This window comes from Hemiscyllium ocellatum, chromosome 43, assembly GCF_020745735.1.
Source record: "Hemiscyllium ocellatum isolate sHemOce1 chromosome 43, sHemOce1.pat.X.cur, whole genome shotgun sequence".
Lineage (NCBI taxonomy): Eukaryota > Metazoa > Chordata > Chondrichthyes > Orectolobiformes > Hemiscylliidae > Hemiscyllium > Hemiscyllium ocellatum.
The window spans coordinates 23,477,832-23,502,458 of NC_083443.1; the positions used below are offsets into that span (position 1 = coordinate 23,477,832).

Consider the following 24,627-nt stretch of genomic DNA (forward strand, 5'->3'; position numbering starts at 1 on the left):
CAAGTGGACACCAATTGTTAGAAGCTTTGTTGTTTGCCTGAGCCATTGTTTACTGTTGTGGTTCTGTACGCCAAGCTGTAAGTTTTTGTTGCAAACGTTTCGTCCCCTGGCTAGGCGACATCATCATCATCAGCCAGGGGACGAAACGTTTGCAACAAAAACTTCCAGCTTGGCGAACAGAACCACAACAACGAGCACCCGAGCTACAAATCTTCGCACAAACTTTGAGCCATTGTTTACTGTGTAAGCCTGATGCTAAAATAGGGCACATCAAAGGATAATAGCCACCTGAGCTGATCATTGCTGAATTTTGTGCAAGGTCATGAATGAGCCCAACGCTGTCACCTACATTCTCTCTAGTATTTGCTTCCCCAGTGTGGACCTCTGAGGGCCATGCACGACAGCAGCTTCCAGAACTGCAAGGCAATGCATCCATACTCCAATCAGTAAGCATGGACCCTCTGAGCGGGAACATAGGCCATCACTATTCATCCTAGAAAAGTGCCCAGTAATCTTTTATTTCAAAAATGTACTTTATTCATGAAAAATATCTTTATATACATATACATTGCCACGAATCAATTTGGTTCTGTATAGTATCATAGGTGAAAGCGGAGACTGCAGAGGGGTGTATGCCCAAAACTTCAAATCTGCTGCTCCTGGGATGCTGCCTCACCTGCTGTGCTTTTCCAGCACTCTCTCAACTTTGTATAGTAGCATGTCAAGTAAACAAAAATATTTGAGTTTGACTCCATCCTAACAAACCAAAGGCATCTCTTACACATACAAGACTATATTTACAACATTGAGGCACTAGGAGGGTCCAATAACTGAACTGGCCCCATTTACCTTCAGCAGGAAGACATCAGACAATGATCTTTCCCCATTGCACCTTGGTGGCAACCACCCAGTCTTTAGTGTGTCCTTCAGCATGTAGATCTGGACCTTGGCATGTGCCAGTCTGCAACACTCAGTCAAGCTCAACTCCTTGCTCTGCAAGACCAACAGGTTTCGGGCAGACCAAAGAGTGCTTTTCACTGAGTTGATAGTCCTCCAGGCACAGTCAATGTTTGTCTTGATGTGTGTCTCGGGGAACAGCCCGTAGAGCACAGAGTCCATCATCACGGAGCTGTTCAGGATGAATCTTGACAAAAAACACTGCGTCTTTTTCCAGACTCCCTTTGTAAACTCACATTTCAGCAGGAGACGTCTGACACTCTGAACACCCATCCCCCCCCCCACCCCTCCACCTGACATAGCCACTGCATGAACAATGTGTAATTGCGCAGACCGACCGGGCTACATGAATGATCTCCCTTCTCACCACCAGCCAAGCATTGTCTTGGTATTTGTTGGAAAATTCTGGCGATGAGGCATTCTGCCAAACGACTTTGACAGTCTGATCAGGGAACCATGCAACATGATCCACCCTCTCCTTTTCCCACAGGTTCTCGAAGATGCTAAGTGCTGACCACTTTCTGAAGGGCTTGTGGTCAAAGGTGTTTTTCTTTGCAAATTTCCCTACAAAGGACAGGTGATACGGCAGTTACCCTGTGAGCAATATTTGAGCAACAGTTGAAGCTAGCTGTTTTATGCTGTTACTATACACTAGACTTGACCAGTAAAAAATGAGGTCTGCAGATCCTGATGAAGGGCTTATGCTCGAAACGTCGAATTCCCTATTCCTGAGATGCTGCCTGGCCTGCTGTGCTTTAAGCAGCAACACATTTTCAACTAGACTTGACCAATCAAAGTCAACCTGCCTTGAATAAATATGAAAAAAGGTTAGCAACTCACTGTTAGTCAACATTAACTGGTGCATTCTCCATGGCTGACAATCAATTAGTATCCTCCTCAAATAGAGTATTTCTTGCAAATTGTCCTCTTGAGATGAAAGATTTTAACCAATTGTGTCTTTTCATCAGCAATATTTAAATTCATTCATACATGACAGCTGTACCTGCTGATGTAAGGGTTGGATGGCACACAATCTTAAAATTATAAAAATCATAATCTGAATAACTATAATGTCTCCTGAAGCATTTCTGTTGGTACTGTTGCCTAGCTGAGAGACTTACTCATTGTATTGCATTTGTCTGAAACTCCTTTCTCTCCCATTTTATGAATAAAATTATTTTAAACTGTTTGACAACTCCAATAAAGTGGCAATGACAGGAATTTCAATCAGGCGTCTTCAATATTTATACTCACAAGTCTAACAGTGTAATTTCAGGGTTGATGTGCCATCACTTTGTGTCTCTTCCTCCATTGCACTCTTTATTCTTTGTTAGGCAAGTCTCTCAATAATGTACACTTAGCAAAGTGGTACACAGACTAAGTATACAGAGAACTAAGTGTGCTTCATTGTCCCAGTGGCCAAGTGTTTGTTTGTATGTTGTCACAGTAAATGACTTAGCTTTTAGTCAGCTGGTCCAGTTTGGATGAATAAACATGTGAAGCAGGCCTTTTCCTCCTGAAACAAATGTCCGAGAACATTACAAAGCAATGTGCAAATCACATTCTTCACAAAATTCTATTTCATTTTAATTGTAACTGGACATAAAATATTGCAGATAGTGGAAATCTGAAATAAAAGTAGGAAGTGCTGAAGAATTCAGCAGGTTTGTGGCAGCACCTGGAGGGAGAAAAACAGAGTTAAGAGTTGAGGATGGCACAGTGGCTCAGTGGTTAGCACTGCTGCCTCATAGTGCCAAGGACCCATGTTCAGTTCCTGCCTTGGGTGACCGTCTGTGTGGAGTTTGCACATTCTCCTCCCACAATCTAAAGATGTGTAGGTTAAGGTGGATTGGCCATGCTAAATTGCCCATGAGTCAAGGGTAAATGTATGGTAGGGGAAATGAGTGTGATGAGGGTTGCAATTCAGAGGGTCAGTGTGGACTTGGAGGGCCTGTTTCCACACTTTAGGGAATATATATATATAATCTAGCATTTTGAGTCCTATGACTGTTCTTCAGAGCTACACCAACACAGTCTCCATCATGAAGATAACAGTCTCTCCAAATGTCACCCTCTCTTCCACCTCTTTGAAAATATTGACAAGACTGTCTCCTGCACCCTTCAAAAGCTCAGGCATTGATATTCAGTGGGTATTCAGCTAGATTACACTTGGGACTACATTCGGGTGAGCACATCACTGTAGCTGGCCAAGGCAGAAATGCATCAGGTCACTGGCACGCAGCGGACTGCTAGAAATTAAACACTGGTTTATCTCCAGGCATGAGAGTAAGCCATGATGTCTGCCATTAATAATGTTATCAAAATGCTCACATTGACAGTGGAGGTGCAGCCAGTTTTGTCAGCAACACGTAGGAAATTGGATCCTACCTTGTAAGAGTCCACCAATACCATAGATACTGTGTCGTTGTGCCTGGGTCTGGCTGTGTCATATCAAAGGATAGTTGACATTTTCCAAGCAGAGCCAGGTTCAGCACACTCAGTTTCTTAATAGTGCTGCGGACTGCTGACCAAGATGAGTATCCGGTTGACCTTACAAGATCAACGAGTTGCAAGGCATTCACTCTGACTTTTGTATTGGAAATTGTTGCTCTCTCGTTTCTCTGCCTAGGAAAAGAGCAACCTATATATTAACGAGGCTTGATTAGATAATACCGAGATGTTAATGCAAGCAAATAGACTCCTTGTCAGTCACTGGTGACATTCTCATCTAGCTGATTAATCCTGATGTGCAAAGTTGGATTTTTCTCTTTGATAGCGAGAATCTCCTTTTTTAAACTTTTGTTGTACTTTCCCAACTGTCTCACTGCTGACCATGTCATTCAGGGGCTGGGAGAATTTGTCTGATACTTTTAGCAACATTTGGGAGAAGATTTGTAGCTCGGGTGCTCGTTGTTGTGGTTCTGTTCGCCGAGCTGGGAGTTTTTGTTGCAAACGTTTCGTCCCCTTTCTAGGTGACATCCTCAGTGCTTGGGAGCCTTCTGTGAAGCGCTTCTGTCATGTTTCCTTCGGCATTTATTGTGGCTTGTCTCTGCCGCTTCCGGTTGTCAGTTCCAGCTGTTCTCTGTTTGGCTTGCGCTATAATAGTAGTGTTGTCCCAGTTGAATTCATGTTGTTTGTCGTCTGTGTGTGTGTGGCTACTAAAGATAGCTATTCATGTCGTTTCGTGGCTAGTTGGTGTTCGTGGATGCGGGTTGTTAGCTGTCTTCCTTTTTGTCCTACGTAGTGTTTTGTGCAGTCCTTGCATGGGATTTTGTACACTACATTGGTTTTGCTCATGAAAAAATCCCATGCAAGGACTGCACAAAACACTATGTAGGACAAACAGGAAGACAGCTAACAACCCGCATCCACGAACGCCAACTAGCCACGAAAAGACACGACCAGCTATCCTTAGTAGCCACACACACAGACGACAAACAACATGAATTCGACTGGGACAACACTACTATTATAGCGCAAGCCAAACAGAAAACAACCAGGGAATTCCTAGAGGCATGGCACTCATCCACTGATTCTATCAACAAACACATCAACCTGGACCCAATATACCAGCCACTGCAGCGGACAGCAACTGACAACCGGAAGCGGCAGAGACAAGCCACTATGAATGCCGAAGGAAACATGACAGAAGTGCTTCACAGGAGCCTCCCAAGCACTGAGGATGTCACCTAGAAAGGGGACGAAACGTTGCAACAAAAACTCCCAGCTCGGTGAACAGAACCACAACAACTTTTAGCAACATTCATACATTTTAATTTCAAATTCAGGTTAATTTGTAACTTGGTAAATCTGTCCCTCTAGTGGCATTCGTGCACATTACTGTAGTTTGAATGATCTTTCTTCCTATGTGCGCAAGCTCCCAAAAGCACGTCCTTGACTCATTATCTGCTGATACCACTGTTCGGGACAAAGACAAACTGAAGATGCTGGAATCCAAAATAGACAGGCAGGGAGGCTGGAAGAACACAGCAAACCAGGCAGCATCAGGAGGTGTAGAAGTCGATGTTTCAGGTCTAACCTGAAGAAGGATTACACCTGAAACATCGACTTCTATACCTCCTGATGCTCCCTGGCATGCTGATATGACTGTTAGGGGTAGAGGTGCAGAGGAAGGATGGAACAGCAAACAAACCTGTGGTGTTGGCAGTAATCCTGAACTGCACGTGAGCTGACTAGTCGACCCTCAGTTTGTGCATTTAGAACAGATGGAAAAATGTTTCAAGACTCTAGTGTATTGTCATCAAGTTTTAATGCTGAGATTTAAAACAATGGGTTAAATTGCATTTCCCCAACTGACAAACCATGCTGAAATATAAACTTAATGTGTGCTATCATTCAAATAGTACAATATTTGTATATAAAATTCTACAGCACAAAAGGTACCTGCTCAATTAGTCTGAATTATTATATTTGCTTAGACATACTCCATATTGTACCATTCTGTAGTTGCAATAATTAAGTATTCTGTATAGGTAGTTACCTCATCAACCTATTTAGAGATGTTATTGCACACCTTTGAAAGAGGTGGAAATTGAATTTGGCTTCTGGCTGAGAGGGAGGACCTCTACCACTGTGTCACATGGGCCCCAAACATTTTATATATAAGATTGTCACGATTCTTCTCACACTGGTGTATTCTGAACTGTATCAAATCGCATTAACTGACAGCTCAGCATCAATCAACTTAAATTAACAGAGAACTGACAGTTTTTCATTGCTCAGTTAAGTGTTTCTGTTAATATGCAATTGGCCAACTCATTGCAGCAAATTTTATGATGGTTGTTTGAAGCTTATATTTGTGTAAGCCATCTTTAAGGACTCAGCAGTTAACTTGGTTAGTACATTGTGAACACCACTGTAGGATCCCATGAGATGACTAAGCTGGAAAAGTAGAGATGTTATCAGTGTACAGTACTGACAATGCGTGCTCAATATGGAAAGTATTACACTTCTCAATCCAAATATTCCCCAAACTCAGAATCATAAACATTTAAAACATTCAGACCCTGATTCTATAAAAATCTTTGCTAAAGCTCTACATATTAAGTTGTTCTCTTCTTTCCCTCTGCTTCACATGGTTATCCAATTTTCCTTAAAAAATGCTGTGTTCTCAACCAGCTCCTGTGGCAAAGCACTCCATTCTCCAACAGCTGTTTGTAAGAAGACATTTCTTTAAACTTTCCTTTTATCCTCATTGCAGTAAATTATAAAACTTCTGAATTGATATTTGAACAACAATGACATATTTATTTAACACATTTAAAGTGATAAAATGTCCCCGGGTGCTTCAGAGCAGCATTTTAAAACAAAATAATATCATGATGTTTCAGAAATTCAGACAAAGAGATAAATTTTAAAGAATGTCTTATACAAGGAGAGAGAGGTAGAGATGAAGATGTGTAACAAGCAGCCAAAGTATAGGCAGCCATTTGCACAGCCATCAATGATGGATCAATTAAAATTGAAGATGCACAAGAGACCAGAATTAGAGGACCAGAATATCTCAGAGGATTGTGCGACTGGAGCAACTTACTGAGATAGAGAGGTGTGAGGCCATGGAAGGTTTTGAAAATGTGGATGGGAATATTAAAATCATGTAGGCCAGTGAACTCAAGAGTTATAGGGAAATGAAACCCCTGAGAGTCAAGACAACAGGCTGTATAATTTTGGATGACGCCAAGTTTACTAAAGTAGAATATGAGAGGCCAGCCAGCAAAAGATTGGTGTTTTTGAGCCCAGAGATAACAAAGTCAAGAACAAGGGTCTCAGTAACAGATGAACAGAGACAGGCCATTTCAACAAGGTTACTGAGTTGGAAATAACTGGTTTTAGAGATTAATGTATATGAATATATGGTTAAAAGCTTATCTCAGGATCAAATGTGACACCAAGATTGTAAACAGCCTAGTTTAATCTCAAACTGTTGCCAGGGGCAAGGATAGTATTGGTAACTAGGGGAACGGAGTAGGGACTGAAAACAATGTCCCAATATTTACTTGCAGGAAATGTCTGCTCACCCAGTACTGCAATTGGATAAACAGTCTGATGATTTAACAACAAGAGGAGGACTGGAGAGAGGTGAGGTACAGCTCAGGGATCATCAATGCCTGTGTGAAAATAACATTCTGGCTTTAGATGATGTTACCGAGGGGTGGCATCTAAATGAGAAGTAAAAGGGGGGGGGGGGGGGGAGACAAGGATACCAGAGGGGATGGTGTATTCATTGTAAGAAACTTTTCATTTCATCCGAACAACATAATAAGAAGGCTGCTCAGTGCATTTTATTGTCAGTGTGTGTTTTTTAAACAGGGCTATTGTTTTACTGAATTCTTATTTTCCAGATTTCTGATTCACCCAACTACGGGGATTATATACACTCAGCCTTGGGCTGTGCTGGATGCTGAGGTACAATCTAGATACAATTTTCACATCAAAGCGGCAGATGTGGAAGGAAAGCATAGCTTGGCTGAAGTCTTTGTAACAGTCCTAGATGTCAATGATCACTACCCAGAATTTAGTGAGGGGATTTTGGAGCAAGTTATGATCATTGGATTGCCTGTGAAAGTCGAGGTAAGAATTGATGACAAAATAATGTATTATGTTATTGCCTTTATATACAAGATGTGAATAAGATCAATGTTAACAGAGATTGCATTTCTCAGTTGAAGTTTCAGGTTGGGTATATTTGTCAGGCATTGAAACTGTTAGAGAATAATGGGCTCTGGATTTGTGTCATACCAGGATGATTTTTAATGTCAGCCATCTCACAAGGCTCAAGCACAATGAGGAAAGATTTGAAAGGATTCACACCTTCTGTGGTCAGATAGGCAGATTTCCAGGGACGTGGGAGCAAATGACCCACCCAAAGTTCCACAGTGCATGGTGCATTGGTACACTGCGCAATCAAGTACTTTATTTACTGTTAACTATACCGACTGTTTTGAGAATATAATCGATCAGATCAGGTGAACAATACTGTTGGTGTTGGTGTTGGCAATGGCAAAGACGTTGTACTCTCCAAGGGACTGGATTGCACCAGTCACATGGTGAATTTCTGGATGCTGAGAAAGAGAAGGGTTTTAAGGAGACTTTGAGAACAGAAGGAAGCAGGAAGATGGAAAGGTTTAAAAAGCATAGGAGTGAAAAAACATGGATGCCAGAAATTCAGGTGTAAAGCCTAGAGAGGGAACAAATATTAGAGCACAGTTGAAGAACAGAGGCAATATGATATAACATTGGATTAGGAGGAGACTGCAAGAAGCATTACAGTGTAAGTCTATAAAGTGATTTGAAAACAGATACAGATTCAATAATTGATGTGCTGGTGGATATCCAATCAAAGGAAGATAAGGTACTTGATGACAGGATCAATAGTATTTGGGGTTTAAGATGGAATAGAATACGGTGGCTGTTCTTCGTGTTTTGTGTCATATACATCCATGAGTATGCTAGTGAAATCAAACCTCTGGTTTGTAAAAAGATGGATGAAGATTTCAAGAATAGCATGCTGAACCAACATCGCAAAACTGAGAAGATGTAATAATGAAGTGTTTAAAGCACATATATTACAGTCCTACATCCATCAACAATCTCCTTAGCACAGTTCTGATTATTTACAAGTTGCAAAGGTGAAAAAAAAACAACAGAATAATACCTTCTAATAGGCTTCAGGACTAATTGTTCCATTGCTGGGTGCTAGCTAGAGCAGGTAAGAGGAGTAGAGATCCCTGCTATTTGAATCTTTCTATAATTCCAGATATCAATAAAGGTGGAAAATATTTTGCCCAACGTCACAGCTGAATAACATTTGAAGTTCAATTCTGTCACAAGTAGTGCTGTCACCAACACCTTGCCATTCACTCACACTTTTAAGTGATCTCTTGAATTGTGTCTGTACTTTTACTGTAGGCCAAAGATGAAGATGCAGAAGAACCGAATAATATTATAGATTACTCAATAATGCAAGCAGATCCTGCAAATGTTTTTGACATTGATCAAGCCACAGGGGAGATTGTGCTGAAGTCCTACATCAAATCTCTGGAGGTCATTCACAACATCACCAGAAACAAAGACTGTCAGTGGTCACTAGTGGTGTTAGCTAAAGACAGAGGCTCTCCTTCCTTCAGCACAACAGCAGTTGTGAGGATCGACATTACAGAGGAGGTAAGTACATGTTCTGTGAAGGTGTACATGCAAACTATACAAGAATGTAAAGGCATGATGGCTCAGTGGATAGCACTGCTGCCTCACAGCGCCAGGGACCTGGGTTCAATTCCAGCCTCAGGCCACTGTCTGTGTGGAGTTTGCACGTTCTCCCCATGTCTGCGTGGGTTTGCTCTGGTTTCCTTCCACAATCCAAAGATGCGCAGATTGGGTGAATTGGCAATACTAAATTGTCCATAGTGTTCAGGGGTAAATATAGAGTTGTAGGATAGGGGAATATGTGAGTAAAAAATGAGGTCTGCAGATGCTGGAGATCACAGCTGCAAATATGTTGCTGGTCAAAGCACAGCAGGTTAGGCAGCATCTCAGGAATAGAGAATTCGACGTTTCGAGCATAAGCCCTTCATCAGGAATAAGAGAGAGAGAGCCAAGCAGGCTGAGATAAAAGGTAGGGAGGAGGGACTAGGGGGAGGGGCGATGGAGGTGGGATAGGTGGAAGGAGGTCAAGGTGAGGGTGATAGGCCGGAGTGGGGTGGGGGCGGAGAGGTCAGGAAGAGGATTGCAGGTTAGGAGGGCGGTGCTGAGTTGAGGGAACCGACTGAGACAAGGTGGGGGGAGGGGAAATGAGGAAGCTGGAGAAATCTGAATTCATACCTTGTGGTTGGAGGGTTCCCAGGCGGAAGATGAGGCACTCCTCCTCCAGCCGTCGTGTAGTTGTGTTCTGCCGGTGGAGGAGTCCAAGGACCTGCATGTCCTCGGTGGAGTGGGAGGGGGAGTTAAAGTGTTGAGCCACGGGGTGATTGGGTTGGTTGGTTCGGGCGGCCCAGAGGTGTTCTCTGAAGCGTTCCGCAAGTAAGCGGCCTGTCTCACCAATATAGAGGAGGCCACATCGGGTGCAGCGGATGCAATAGATGATGTGTGTGGAGGTACAGGTGAACTTGTGGCGGATATGGAAGGATCCCTTGGGGCCTTGGAGGGAAGTGAGTGTGGAGGTGTGGGCGCAAGTTTTACATTTCCTGCGGTTGCAGGGGAAGGTGCCGGGGGTGGAGGTTGGGTTGGTGGGGGGTGTGGATCTGACAAGGGAGTCACGAAGGGAGTGGTCCTTGCGGAACGCTGATAGGGGAGGGGAGGGAAATATATCCTTGGTGGTGGGGTCCGTTTGGAGGTGGCGGAAATGGCGGCGGATAATACGTTGTATGCGCAGGTTGGTGGGGTGGTAGGTGAGAACCAGTGGGGTTCTGTCTTGGTGGCGGTTGGAGGAGCGGGGCTCAAGGGCGGAGGAGCGGGAAGTGGAGGAGATGCGGTGGAGGGCATCGTCGATCACGTCTGAGGGGAATCTGCGGTCCTTGAAGAAGGAGGCCATCTGGGCTGTGCGGTGTTGGAATTGGTCCTCCTGGGAGCAGATGCGGCGGAGACGAAGGAATTGGGAATATGGGATGGCGTTTTTACAGGGGGCAGGGTGGGAGGAGGTGTAGTCCAGGTAGCTGTGGGAGTCAGTCGGTTTATAATAGATGTCTGTGTTGAGTCGGTCGCCCGAGATAGAAATGGAAAGGTCTAGGAAGGGGAGGGAGGAGTCTGAGACAGTCCAGGTGAATTTCAGGTCGGGATGGAAGGTGTTAGTAAAGTTGATGAACTGTTCAACCTCCTCGTGGGAGCACGAGGCAGCGCCGATACAGTCATCGATGTAGCGGAGGAAAAGGTGGGGGGTGGTGCCAGTGTAGTTGCGGAAGATGGACTGTTCCACATATCCTACGAAGAGGCAGGCATAGCTGGGGCCCATGCGGGTGCCCATGGCAACTCCTTTAGTTTGGAGGAAGTGGGAGGATTGAAAAGAGAAGTTATTCAGGGTGAGGACCAGTTCAGTCAGTCGAAGGAGGGTGTCAGTGGAAGGGTACTGGTTGGTGCGGCGGGAAAGGAAGAAGTGGAGGGCTTTGAGTCCTTCGTGATGGGGGATGGAGGTGTACAGGGACTGGATGTCCATAGTGAAAATAAGGCGTTGGGGACCGGGGAAGCGAAAATCCTGGAGGAGGTGGAGGGCGTGGGTGGTGTCCCGAACGTAGGTGGGGAGTTCTTGGACTAAAGGGGACAGGACCGTGTCGAGGTATTGGGAGATGAGTTCGGTGGGGCAGGAGCAGGCTGAGACAATGGGTCGGCCGGGGCAGGCAGGTTTGTGGATTTTGGGCAGGAGGTAGAAACGGGCGGTGCGGGGTTGTGGGACTATGAGGTTGGAGGCGGTGGATGGGAGATCCCCTGAGGTGATGAGGTCCTGGATGGTCTGGGAGATGATGGTTTGGTGGTGGGAGGTGGGGTCGTGGTCAAGGGGGCGATAAGAGGAATATGTCTAGGGGGTTACTCTTCAGCGGTTCGGTGTGGACTTGTTGGGTTGAAGGGCCTGTTTCCACACTATAGAGATTCTATATAATTCTAAACTGCTGTAGTCTGACAGATTCGCAGGAATGGGTATCAATAATTTAAAGTAACAAGGCATCCCATCATCTTTTGAATCTATTGATTACTCATCAGTGCTGTCAGATCAGGTTATAGCATGGTGTGACTCAATGACATAGTTTCTCATGAGTCTCATGAGGCAGTGATTATTCCAATTTAAGGGTACCTTGTCCTGAAATAGATGCTCTCATTCATGGTCTTGATAGGGAAAGTTAGGTAGAATGAGCAAGGAAATTTTATTTCCTCCTCTCAAGTACCAACAAAAGGCTGGTCTTAGACTGGGATTATTCTGTGACTGAAAAACAAAGTCATTGTTTTCTCTTCAAGGTGCAAATAGAAACAGTTCTGGAAAAAGGTCTCAGTGTTAAATCTTCTGTCCTAATTCACAGAAGATGCATGTAAAATATTGAATTATGGCCAGGCTAGAAGTACATTGCTATAAAATGTGCCAGGCAAAAGTGGGTGCTGCAGATGCTGAAGATTAGAATCTAGATTAGAATGGTGTTGGAAAAGCACAACAGGTCAGGCATCATCCGAGGAGCAGGAAAATCGATGTTTCATCAAGAAAGCCTTTCCGTCGATTTTCCTGCTTCTCGGATGCTGCCTGACCGGCTGTGCTTTTCCAGCACCACACTAATCTTGACTATAAAATGTGCCATCCAATCAAAGAGATATATGGTTCCATCAGTTATTAATTTCTTGCAATGCAACAGTAACTACACTCAAAAGTACTTCATTGTAAAGATGTGAAGAATTTTGAGATGTCCAGTGATCATGAAAATCACTATACCTGTTCAAATGTGAGCCTTTCTTTTTGTAGCAAGCAGTCATGGTTTACATTCAATTCAATAACATGCAACAATTGTAAAAAGATCATTGTAGCATTAAAAAAAACATTCATTTATTGAGATAAAATGTATACCTTTATAGATGGAATGTGCTGTGCTATGAAGGCAACTTTATAAACTGAATGATTTTGTGTTTGAAGAAAGTTCTCCACAAAAGCCTGTTTTCTCTCTTGTGCACTTGTCAGTAAATGGGAGGTAAACCGATGGTAGCGTGCAGGTAGGCACAAATCCCTGATCGCAGGCCCAGCGGGGTGAACATTGAAACCAGAAAGGAATGTTTTTAAACTAGTTTTAAACTTCACGTCTTAACTTCATTTGCTTAAAATTGTGTAAAATGGAAACCGAAGAGCATTTTGTAAATGTTTCTACACTTTTGCTGATTCTGTTTCACTACCTAAGGATCTCCAGATTGCTTTAAAACTTAAGTGTCATAATGGTTTAACAGCTGAATATCCTGCATTTGTACAAGCTGATCTTAGTACACTAGTTTGACCACACACTCCAATTTTTAACACTGAAATCCAATGTTTTAACATTTTCAGATTAAATCAAGGCTAAACTCTTATATTTTGGGCCTAAGGAACCAGCCCTGGCGAATATTTAGGATTTGTTTCAGCATGGTCACCTTCATCGTTTCTCTAACAGTAATTATATCCGGTCTGATGTTCTGGAAAACTGCGAAAAGATCCAGAATACACCCACGCAGCAAGATCCGAAAGATTGTCCAGAGACCTGTACAAAGAAAAGTGGCTGATTAGAGCACTCTCTTTGATGGTGCAGGATTGTACCTGTAGATGTCCACAGTATGTCAGAGTAGATACAAACAAAATTTTTATTTCCTCTTCCAATGCTAATACTGTGCAGGTCTGTAAAAGAGTACAGAAGTGATACATGGAAATGTGATGGATGTTGGCTTTCTATGCAGTGATCTTTTGCAAGAGTACAAAAGCTAATGGAAAGTACTCAGATTTATTGGATGGGATGTTAGAAATTTGCATTGTGAGGACCCTGTCCATGTATCCTACACTGGGTATATAACGCCACATATATTCCACAAATGTGGTGGAAATCTCCAAATGTTATGCAGCAACATTCTCAATGTCAACCATGGTTTTTCCATATGGAAAGCTTTAATCCTGCTCATCACTGGATTTGAGACAGGTGCCATCTCACAGCACGAATCATCCTGGATGACTGGCACTTGTCTTTAGCGAGTGACTTAAAGCTGCCTTTGGTTAGAAGTCTAGTCGGAGGTTGCTTATCTAGCATGCAGCTGGAGAATCTATGAAAGGAAAGGACTTAAAATTAGGAGGGAAGAAATTACTTTTAAAATAAAGTAAATGAATCCATGTTACATGCTAATGGTAACACTTGTGACCTATTCTCGTCGAGAACTGGAGATGAACAACATTCCTCGACTATTGAATTTGGTGTCACACCTTATCCTGATAAATAACACATTGAAGAATATGATTAATGCTGCTCTAGGGAAGCAAGATCAAGTGAGGCTTTTGTACACTTGAGAAAATGATGTACAAAACAGAATATTGATTAAATAGTTCATAAGTGTTGCACAAATGAAAAATCTAGTCTAAGGGACTAAATCACTTGTTTTCTTTGTACTCTTTTACAGACTTCAGGCAAAGGGCACATGGCAGACTTTTTGTTGCAATCTAAAGATAATCCTATGAAAACCCTAGGAGTGCTAGCTGGCATAGTTTGTTTTTTTGTGATGCTTACAATTTTAATTTCGACAATCATGTTTTGGCGGAACAAAAAGTCCAACAGAGTTGGCCCAGTGAGGCGTATCATAAAGAAAAGGCCACGCCATAGATCAAAGACTCGCAGATCTAAATGGTTTCAAAATAAGAAATCAGGCAAAAGAAACATTGGTTTCACAGCTTCTGAAGCCAACCACCATTTGCAAGATGTGAGCACCAGATGTAACCGTCCACCACTTCCGTTGCCATGTGCACCTTTGCTTCCTCCTCAACCTTCTATACTCCCGACCAGTCTCAACCAGCCAGATTGGGTCCTGCCGACAGTGTCGGGATCACTCAGCTCCAAGGGGTCCCATATCCCACAACAGACAAAATGCAAGATGTCGAACATCAACAGTGCCCTGGTGTCAGAGCTTAAACAGCGATTCGAACAGAAAAAGAATGAAGATGCTTCTAAGCTATATTTATGAAATATCCGTGCTATTATAAAGTACGTAAAATAACGTGATTGAAATGCGACATGGGAAGGTCATTCTAATCTTGTCAGAAGCGTTGATTTTCTACACTGTGCAAAGTTTAAAGATTCCACAGGTTATAAAGGCATAAAATCTGCGTGCCTATCTATGTGTTCTACTCTCTGAATCAGATTACTGCAGCCTCCTGCAGAACAGGGAATTCAACTTTAAAATGTGCTGACTGTTTCACATGCTGCCCCAACAGATGCATGGTTATTGAGTAGTGAGAGATTGGGGATCTGAGAGAGGAGAGTGTCAAAGGGGGGGAAATGTGGGTGAGACCAGAATATTCAGTAAAGTGGAACTCAGTCAGAAGTGCACTTTACAGCTACACTACCACCATCACATATTAGATAAACCCCTTCTTTTAATCCCCAGATATTGATCTTATTCATGAATGGATACAGTAATTTTCAAACATTGATTCAGAATACCAAGGAATGGCACCATATTAAATGTATGCTTTAAGTAATGTTGAGTAACCTGCATTTTAATTTAAAGCATTCCACTCTTTTAAAGCTACTGAAGGCAAATGGATCCCCCTGCTGGGGAATACTTGAGAAAAATACTACAGCACACTCTTAATTAAAAAGGAGTAAAATGTTTTTGGACTGCAAGAAGATGTACCTTGTTTCAATTGCAGAGATTTACTTCAAATTGGCAATATTAACCTAAATGTCTGATGATGTAATGCAATTGAGTATAAGTGTGTATTGTGAAAATATACATGACCCACATTCTAGAATACTGACCATGCAATGTTAAGAAAATAAAATATCGGTGACAGCCTGTGATAAATTAATGCATTAAAGTTTAAGGATGAGTGTATACCATGATCTTATTAAATGCAGGACAGGCATTAAGGGTGCTAAATGGTTTCCTGTTCTTATTGCCAACCAGAAAAAGTCCCTGAGGTAGATTTAAGCAAAAGTTAACATCTAAATTTGCACCACAAGGTACTGATGTACAAATGCTTTATGTGCTCATTCAAAATTCCTTCAATTATAGTGGACACATATTCAAAGATTAACCTATTTATTAAAACAGGATTTGGAAATGTTTATTACAAACTTTCTAGGCAATCCATGCTAGTCCACATAGGCATTTCATGGCCAAGCTAAGATGTAGCTATAATGGAGCATACTTTCCAGTCTAAATTATCACTTGCATCTGTCAGTTCTATGTTAGATAGATTTGGTAATTTGTGCCGATATAAAGTGTAGCATCAGTAAGTTGGTAGAAGGTTAAAGAAAATATTGTTGTACAGACAGTGTGTTAAAATGGAAGGAAGAATGGAGAGAATCTAATGATTAAAAACATTTATCATTTCTGGCTTATCTGCAATCATTATCGAAAGAAATAGCAGAGAAACTAGATATTTTGATACAACCATTGGCGAAGAGAGGGATTCATATTTTTGGTGGGACTTGAAATTGGAATAATGATGAATGTGCATAATAGGTTCACCTCATCCATACTGTAGTTGAAAATATGTAGGTCTCATGTCAAACTCCCTCCCTCTTTTCCCCATCTAGTTGATACTATTACCAAAGGTCATGGGCAATAAAACTGAGATATTAAGAGAAAGCAGTATTAAGAGTTTAGTACATTTCTTGTGAACATGCAAGATGATCTTCCTAGTGATAAACATGTTGATTTGTACTTCAAATTGTTTTTATAAATAAAGTTTGTGTACTGAAGAATTCTGATGTCTTAGTTCATGTGCTTTTTTAAAAAAAATTGTTTCACAGGATGTAGCCATCCCTGCCTAGGGCAATATTTGTCGTCACTCTCTGATTGCCCTTGAAATGATGGTGGTGATTGCCTTCTTGAACCTCTGCAGTTTATGTGACACTATGTGTTTTGCAATTTTAGTTTATGGCTACAACTGGTCGGCTGCTGAATATAAACCATTTGAAAAGCCTACCTTACTAGAAAGTCATTTTGGGTGTATTCTATCGACATCAAGTTTATTACTACTTGGATTAGAGGAATGTATTGGTAATCAACGTGTATTATACCACAAATTGCTCCATTAGTGCAAATGTTGTGATTCAATCACCAAAACTACCAATTGTTTCTCTTTAGTAAGGCTATCCAGAATGACATGGACTACTTTCACTAGGTTTCTTTAATTAACTCAAAATAATCAGTTCATTATAAAACAAAACTAATTTCTAAATAAAAACTGTCAAAACTAGTGAAGATTAAATTATAATCCTGAATTAGGACTGTATGATGAGCACAAAACAAAGAAAAAATAACATAAACTCTGCAGAGATGATAAAAGCATAAAGGGAAAAGAAAAATAGATTTGAACAAATTCTTGTTGATAAAATCAAATTTATGACAGTCACGTTTCACTGTGATGTGGAAGTGATGGTATTGGACTGGTTAGGCAAGATTATAGTCCAACAGGTTTATTTGAAAACACAAGGAGCCTCACTCCTTCTTCAGGTGCTCGTGGGAGAGGGAGACCTTAGATACAGAATTTATAAGTAAAAGATCAAGGGTCATACAACTGATGTGAATGAATTGAACACACGTAAGATCACTGCTAAATCTTTAATCAGTTAGAATGGAGATGCAGGTTTCAATTGATTAATATGCACATCCCGAAATTTCTTTCAAGTCACTCCGAAGATAATGTAAGGTTTTATAAACATAAAAGAGGTCAGACAATGCATTTTAGGTGTGAGGTCTTGTTTAGAGTTGAAAAATGTAGCCCTGGAAAAGCACAGCAGGTCAGGCAGCATTCGAGGAGCAGGAGAATTGATGTTTTGGGCATAAGCCCTTTTTCAGGAATGTAGGGGTTGGGGGAAGGGGGAGCTGATAGATAAATGGGAGGCATGTTGGGGCTAGGAGGAAGGTAGCTGGAAAGGCGATAGGTAAATGCAGGTGGGGGTGGTGGTAATAGGTTGGAGTGGAGGGTGGAACGGATAAGTGGGAAGGAAGATGGGCAGGTGGGACAGTTCAAGAGGGCATTGCTGAGTTGGAGGGTTGGGTCTGGGATGAGGTGGGGGGGAGGGGAGTTGAAGAAACTGGTAAAATCAATGTTGATGCGGTGTAGTTCGAGGGTCCCAAGGCAGAAGATGAGGCGTTCTTCCTCCAGTCATCAGGTGGCTTGGATTTGGCAGTGGAGGATGCCCAGGACTTGCATGCCCTTGGCGGAGAGGGAGGGGGTTTGAAGTGCCAGCCACAGGGTGGTGGGGTTGTTGGTGCATGTGTCCCAGAGACATTCTCTGAAACACTCAACAAGCTGGCATCCTGTCTCCCCAGTGTAGAAGAGACCACATCAAAAACAATGGGCACAGTAGATGAGGTGTTTGGATGTGCAGGAAAATCTCTGCAGGAGTCTTTCTATGTATTAACCTAGAGACAGACTGGTTTTATTTCCAAAGTAGGAATTTGTAAAATGCCACATTGACTGACTGTCTATAAATTTTATGCTTTTTGAACAAAATAGAACAAACTCAGTCCTCAATAACAACAACTGCCAAATTCTAGGCACCATCCTACAACTCATTCACTTCAATCTTGACGACAATGTTTTCACCTTTGACAACCAGTTCTTCAACCAGGCACAAGAAATAGACGTGGGGACCAAATTTGCACTCCAGATCACTGATATCCATTTCAAACCCACTGACTCACACAACCAACTCGACTACACCTTCTGTCACCCACCCCTCCTGCAAAAATGTTATCTGCCTCTGCCACATCTACTGCCAGGATGAGATGTTCCACTCCAGGACATCTCAGATATCCTTTTACTTCAGGGACCATAGTTTCCCCTCCTCAGTGTTTAAAGATGCCCTCAAACTGCATCTCCTCCATTTCCCACACTTCTGCCCTCACACCCCTCCCACGACAACAATAAGGATAGAGTCCCCTTAGTCTCACATACCACACCAATAACCTCCAAATCCAATACATCATTATTTCTGCCACCTACAATCAAACCCCACCACCAAAAATATATTTCCTTCCCTACACTGCCTGCTTTGCACAGGCTCCACTCTCTCTGCGACTCCCTTGTCAACTCTACACTCCCCATCAACTTCTCCACCATACCCGGTACCTTTCCCTGCAACCGCAAGAGGTACACCAACTGCCCCCACAACTCCCCTCTCATCTCTGTTCAAGGCCCTAAACAATCCTTACAGATCTGACAGAGATTCACCTGCACATCATCTAACCTCATGTACTGCATCCATTGCTCACAATGTGGTCTCCTCTATATTGGGGAGACCAAATTCAGACTCAGGGACCAGTTCACGGAACATCTGTAGTCTGTTCACATCAACCAACCCGACCTTCCGGTTGCCATCTATTTTAATTCTCCCTCCCACTCCCCCAGCAACATACCAATCCTTAGCCTTCTCCACTGTCAGAGTGAGGCCAAATGGAAACAGGAGGAACAACACCTCATATTTCGCCTGGGAAGCTTACAGCTCAATGGCCTCGCCAACTTCAAAGTCACTTCTCCCCCAGCCTTATCTTATGTCTAGCCCCACCCCTCCTCCTCACCTTTCTGAGCAGTTTTAACCTGTCCATCTTTCTACTCACCCATCCGTTCCACCCTTCCCACTGACCAATCACAATAACCCCCATCTGTATCTGCCTATCACCATCCCAGTCCAAATATACCCTTCCCCCCAGCCCAAATCCCTTCCCTCCGTTTTCTTCTGGTGTCCCTTCCCCTTCCCCAGTACTGGCAAAGGGTTTCAGCTTCAACCGTTGACTCTCCTGCCCCTCAGATGCTGTCTGACCTGCTGTTCCATCTTCACATCTATTGACTCTAACTTATAGCAGCTGCAGCCCTTACTTTTTCCAAGTGGCAGATGGAGTTTAATTTGGATATATGTGAGGTATTGCATTTTCATAAAATAAACAAGGGCTGGACATATACAATTAATGTTAAGGTTGGGGAAGTGTTATGGAACAGAGAGACTTAGGAGTTCAGGGATATAGTTCTTTGAAAGTTATGTCACAAGTAGACAGAGTGGTTAAGAAAGTTTTTAAGCACACTTGCTTTCCTTGCTCAGATTATTGAGTATAGGAGTTGGGACATCATGTTGAGGTTGTACAGGAGGTTGGTGAGGCTGCTTTTGGAGTACTGAGTATAGTTCTGGTTGCTCTGCTAAAGGAAGGATATTATCAAATTAAAGAGGGTTCAAAGAAGATTTACGGGGATCCTGCAAGGACTGGAGGGTTTGAGTTATAAGGAGAGGCTGAAAAGGCTCAATTTTATCACTGGAGTGTAGGAGGTTAAGGGGTGACCTTATAGAGGTTTAGAAAATCATGAGGGGCATTGAGAAGGTGGGTAGAAAAGGTCTTTTCCCTAGGGTTGGGTAGTTCAAAACTAAAGGGTATATTTTTAAGGTGAGAGAGGAGAAAGATTTAAAATTGACCTGAGGGCAAACTTTTCATACAGAGGCTGATTCATATCTGAAATAAACTGTCAGAGGAAGTGGTGGATAACATTTAAAAGACACTTGCATAGATACATGAATAGGAAAGATTGAGAGTGAAATGGGCCAAACACAGACAAGTGGAGCAAGTCTAGTTTTAGAAACGTGGTCGGCACTAAAGAGTTGGACAACAGCATCTCTTTCCGTGTTGTGTGGCTCTATGATTTGATTATTTCTTTCAGTTTCCAATCTTGTGAGCTTCATGGCCTTTTCCTTGATTATTCATACAACTGAAAACTTTCTTAGCTTTGAATAACGTCTTCTGATTTCTAGCTAAACTCTTCTAGTCCTGAATTTTGATAACAAAAGCATGGCATTAATCATCAGTTATCATTAATAGGTCCATTCTAAGAAGGGAATAATCAACATGCAGAGAGCATAACTGTATACACAAGGGCACAAATAATAATTAATAAATAAAAGAAAGAAGTTAAACAGTGAATAGAACAAACTTAAATATGAATGGACCCTAAGATAAAAAAAATCAGAATAAAGCTCAAATGAGAGGAATTTTAAAGACAGTATTGGCCAAAATTGATGTTTGTAGGTATGTATGTACCTGGACAAATGAGAATGCTTTCCTTCAGATACATTTGGTGCAAACTTGATGAATGGAATATTATCTGTTGACGATTGTACTGTGAAATTTAGGTTTTTATAAAATGCCTTAGGAGTATAAATGCAGCCTGACTAAAATCAATTCCCATTAAAGGGAAGATGATGGTTTTACATAACAGCACATTGAAATAAAAAATCTAGAAGCCGCTTACATAGTCTCATCTCACTGATGCAAATCGATCAAAATTTAGGTTACATCTGGATTAACGTTCTACATAATGTACTTCTGGCATTTGCTCTAGGTATCTATCCTTAGGATACAGCAACTGCAACATGTTAATGTAGCATGTGCCATTTAACAAGCATTATGTTTTTCAGTGTAGCATTTGTTTGAAGGTCACTTATGTTCAATTGAATAATACTGTTTGATACAGGCCCTTAATAATAATAAGTAGGTTATTAATATCTTTTGCAGAGTCCACTGAGTCTGATACTGAATAAAAGTATGTACGTACTTTTAAGCAAATGAAGCATACCTGTTGAGGTTATGTGCAATATTTCGCAACTATTTTATATTAGATTCATATGCAGAAATATAGTTTTACTCTCTGAATATCTATGATTTTAGCTGTTTAGTCTTTATTCTAACTTGAATATCTGAGTACAACTGGCTATTTGCAATTCTCTATTTCTCTCTAATTCTCACGAATTCTAAATGCTCACATACACATGACTTAATGATGTATTTTAGTCATTGATAATAAAAACATGAAGTGCTGGAGATACTCAGCAGGTCTGGTAACATCTGTGGAGACAGAAACAGAATTAATGTTTTGAGTTCAATCTGACCCTTCTTCACAACAGTTTCAATCATTATCCTGCTTATAACAAATAAAGACAGGGGTGGCATGGTTGCTCACTGTTTAGTACTGATGCCTCATAGCGCCAGAGACCCAGGTTCAATTCCAGTCTTGCAAAGCTGTCTGTGTGAGTTTCCTCCAGGTGCTCTGGTTTCCTCCCACAATCCAAAGATATGTAGGTTAGGTGAATTGGCCATGCTAAGTTGCCCAAAGTGTTCAGGGATGTGTTCGTGTGGGGGTAAATGTAGAGTAATAGGAGAGTGGGCTGGGTTTGGATGGGATGCTCTTTCGAGGGTTGGTATGGATTTGTTGGGCCAAAGGAACTGTTTCCACACTGTAGGGATTCTATGACATAAATCTTATGTACAATCAGAAGACAGATTTACACAAATTTCATTGTGGCCGGATAATGGCACAAAATAATGACTGGTTTCACATTGTTCTTTTAGTAGCATTAAAGACTCAATATTGATCATAAACTATGAGAATAATGAATGTGAATATCAAACTTCAATATGTTTCAACTACAACCCAAGGGAGGTTTTGGAGCTAATTCTTTACTTGGGATATGAGATGGTGATGACAGTATCTGGGACTTTGCCTGAAAGGTATGTTTCTGTGAGTGCTGTTGCTTGTGGGACAGCGTTCTCAGATTTGGCACAAGCACCCCCCCACCAATGCTGGTAAGGAGAACTTTGCAGGGTCAATGTGACTGAATAAATTTTTTACCTCATTTATCTGGCTAGGACAGCGTTTATTGTGCATTTCTAATTGCCCAAAGGGCAGCAGCTGACAGCCAACCACATTGCTGTGGGTCTGGAGTCACATGTAGTTCAGACCAGGTAAGGATGGCAGTTTTTTTCCCTAAAGGGCAGTAGTGAACCAGATAGGTTTTTTCCTGACGATAGATTCATGGTTATCATTAGACTCTTAATTACAAACATTTTATTGAATTCACAATCCACCATTTGCCATGGCAGGATTCAAACCTGGAATGAGTGAACCTCTTCCATTGTTATTTCTGGTGGCAGGCAGTCTATCCAGTTTAATTCCTTTTGTAAGCTTTTGTGGCAATTTGAGGAATCTAAAGGAGTTGTTTGGGCTATTTCAGAGGAGAGGTAAGAGTTAAACACATAACATGTCTGCGATCCATCTACATTGGACTAGGTAACAATTTAACATTTCCTTCCTTGAAGGACATTAATGAACCAGATAAATGTTTCCAGCAATTCACAGTAGTTACACTATTAGGATCACGGATTTTATTGAAATTTCCTCATTATGTTCTAACTCATTTCCCCTGAGATTCTGCATTGCAATCCAATGGCATTACAATAATACTGTTGCCTCCCCTATATAGCCATAAAGTCATGAGATTTGTAAAGGAAGTAGCTCTTAAGAGGCATCTTAAATGAATAAAGAGAATTAGAATTAGAATTGGGTTTATTATCATGTGCACTCGGATTACAAAAGGACAGAGTAAAGTACAATTTCATCAACACATCGCACCATCTTAGGTTCAAAGAGAGGCAGGACCAAACAGATTTAAGGAGCGGATTCCAGAACCTGGGGCCATTGCATGTGAAAGATTTTGGTACTTTGCTACAAAGTAAGACAAGGAAGAAAAGTGCATATGGGGTAATCAACAACTTGGAGAAATAAGAGTTCTAAATTGGAGTAAGACAAATTTTATATGAGGAACATACTTTCAAAAGTTGATTGGGGTAGTCAGTTCACAAGTAAAGAGACAACTGGCAAGTGGGAGGCTTTCAAAAGTGAGATGAAGAGAGTCCAGGAACATTATGTTCCTGTTAGAATAAAGAGTAAAGCTGATAAGAGGAGGGAACAATGGATGAATACAGATATTGAGGTTCTGGTCAAAGATGAGGAGGCATATGTTAGGTATCGACAACTGGGATCAAGTGAAACTCTTGAAAAGCAGAAGGAGAGTAGGAGCATTCTTAAAAGGGAAATCAGGAAGCCAAAGAGGAGGTATGAAATAGCCTTGGCAGATAAAGTTAAGGATCATTGAAAGAGATTCTTCAAATACATTGAGAGCAAAAGAGCAACTGGGGGAGAATGCGGCCTCTTAAAGATCAATGAGTTAATCTCTGTGTTGGACCACAGGAGGTGGGAGACATTCCAAAAGAATATTTCATGCTCAGTTTTTACTGTGGACAAAGACATAGAGGCTAGAGGACTCAGAGAAGTAAATATTGATCCATTGAAAACAGTATGCATCATGGAGGAGAAGGTGCTGGAAGTCTTAAAAAGCGTAAAGGTGGATAAATCTGTGGGATCTGATCAAGTGTATCCCAGGACATTATGGGAAGTTGGGGAAGAAATTACGGGACCCCTAGGAGAAATATTTCTATCATCTATAGCTACAAGTAAGGTGCTGGAGGACTGGAGGGTGGCTGATAGAATGACAGAGTCATACAGCAAGGTCCAACCAGTCCATGCCAAGACCATTGAACTCATGAGTTGGGATGTCATATTGAGGTTGTACAGGAGATTGATGAGACAACTTTTAAAGTTCTGTGTAAGTTCTAGTTGCCCTACTATAGGAAGGATATTATTAAATTGGAGAGGGTTCAGAAAAGCTGAACCAGGATGGTGCCAGGAATGGAGGTTTGAGTTAAAAGGAGAGGCTGGATAGACTGGGACTTTTTTTCACTGGAGCATAGGTGGTTGAGGGGTGATGTTATAAAGGTTTATAAAATCATGAAGGGCATAGATAAGGTGACTAGCAAAAGTCTTTTTCCTCCGGAGTTCAAAACTAGAGGGCTTTTTTTTTAGGGTGAGAGAAATATTTAAAAGTGACCTGAGGCAACTTTTTCACACAGAGGGTGGTTTGTATTTGTAACAAACTGCCAGATGAAGTGGTGGATGCAGGTACAGTTATAACATTTAAAAGACATTTGGATAGGTACATGAATAGGAATAGTTTAGAGGGATATGGGTCAAACACAGGCAAGTGGAACCAATTTAATTTGGGAAAGTTGATTGGCATTGATGAATTGGACCAAAGGGTCCGGGTTCATGCTATATGACTGCATGAC

The 24,627-nt window shown here is 41.7% G+C and overlaps 1 protein-coding gene across 1 annotated transcript in view; it reads left to right on the forward strand.

The window, feature by feature from the left end:
- cdhr1a (cadherin-related family member 1a) overlaps positions 1 to 14,628 on the forward strand; it is a 37,865-nt gene extending 23,237 nt beyond the window's left edge. The window contains exons 15-17 of the mRNA XM_060854129.1: positions 7,320 to 7,548; positions 8,887 to 9,141; positions 14,071 to 14,628. Of these exons, the coding sequence (XP_060710112.1) occupies positions 7,320 to 7,548; positions 8,887 to 9,141; positions 14,071 to 14,628 (1,042 nt within the window). The remainder of the gene's footprint in view (positions 1 to 7,319; positions 7,549 to 8,886; positions 9,142 to 14,070) is intronic.
- Positions 14,629 to 24,627: the final 9,999 nt, after the last annotated feature.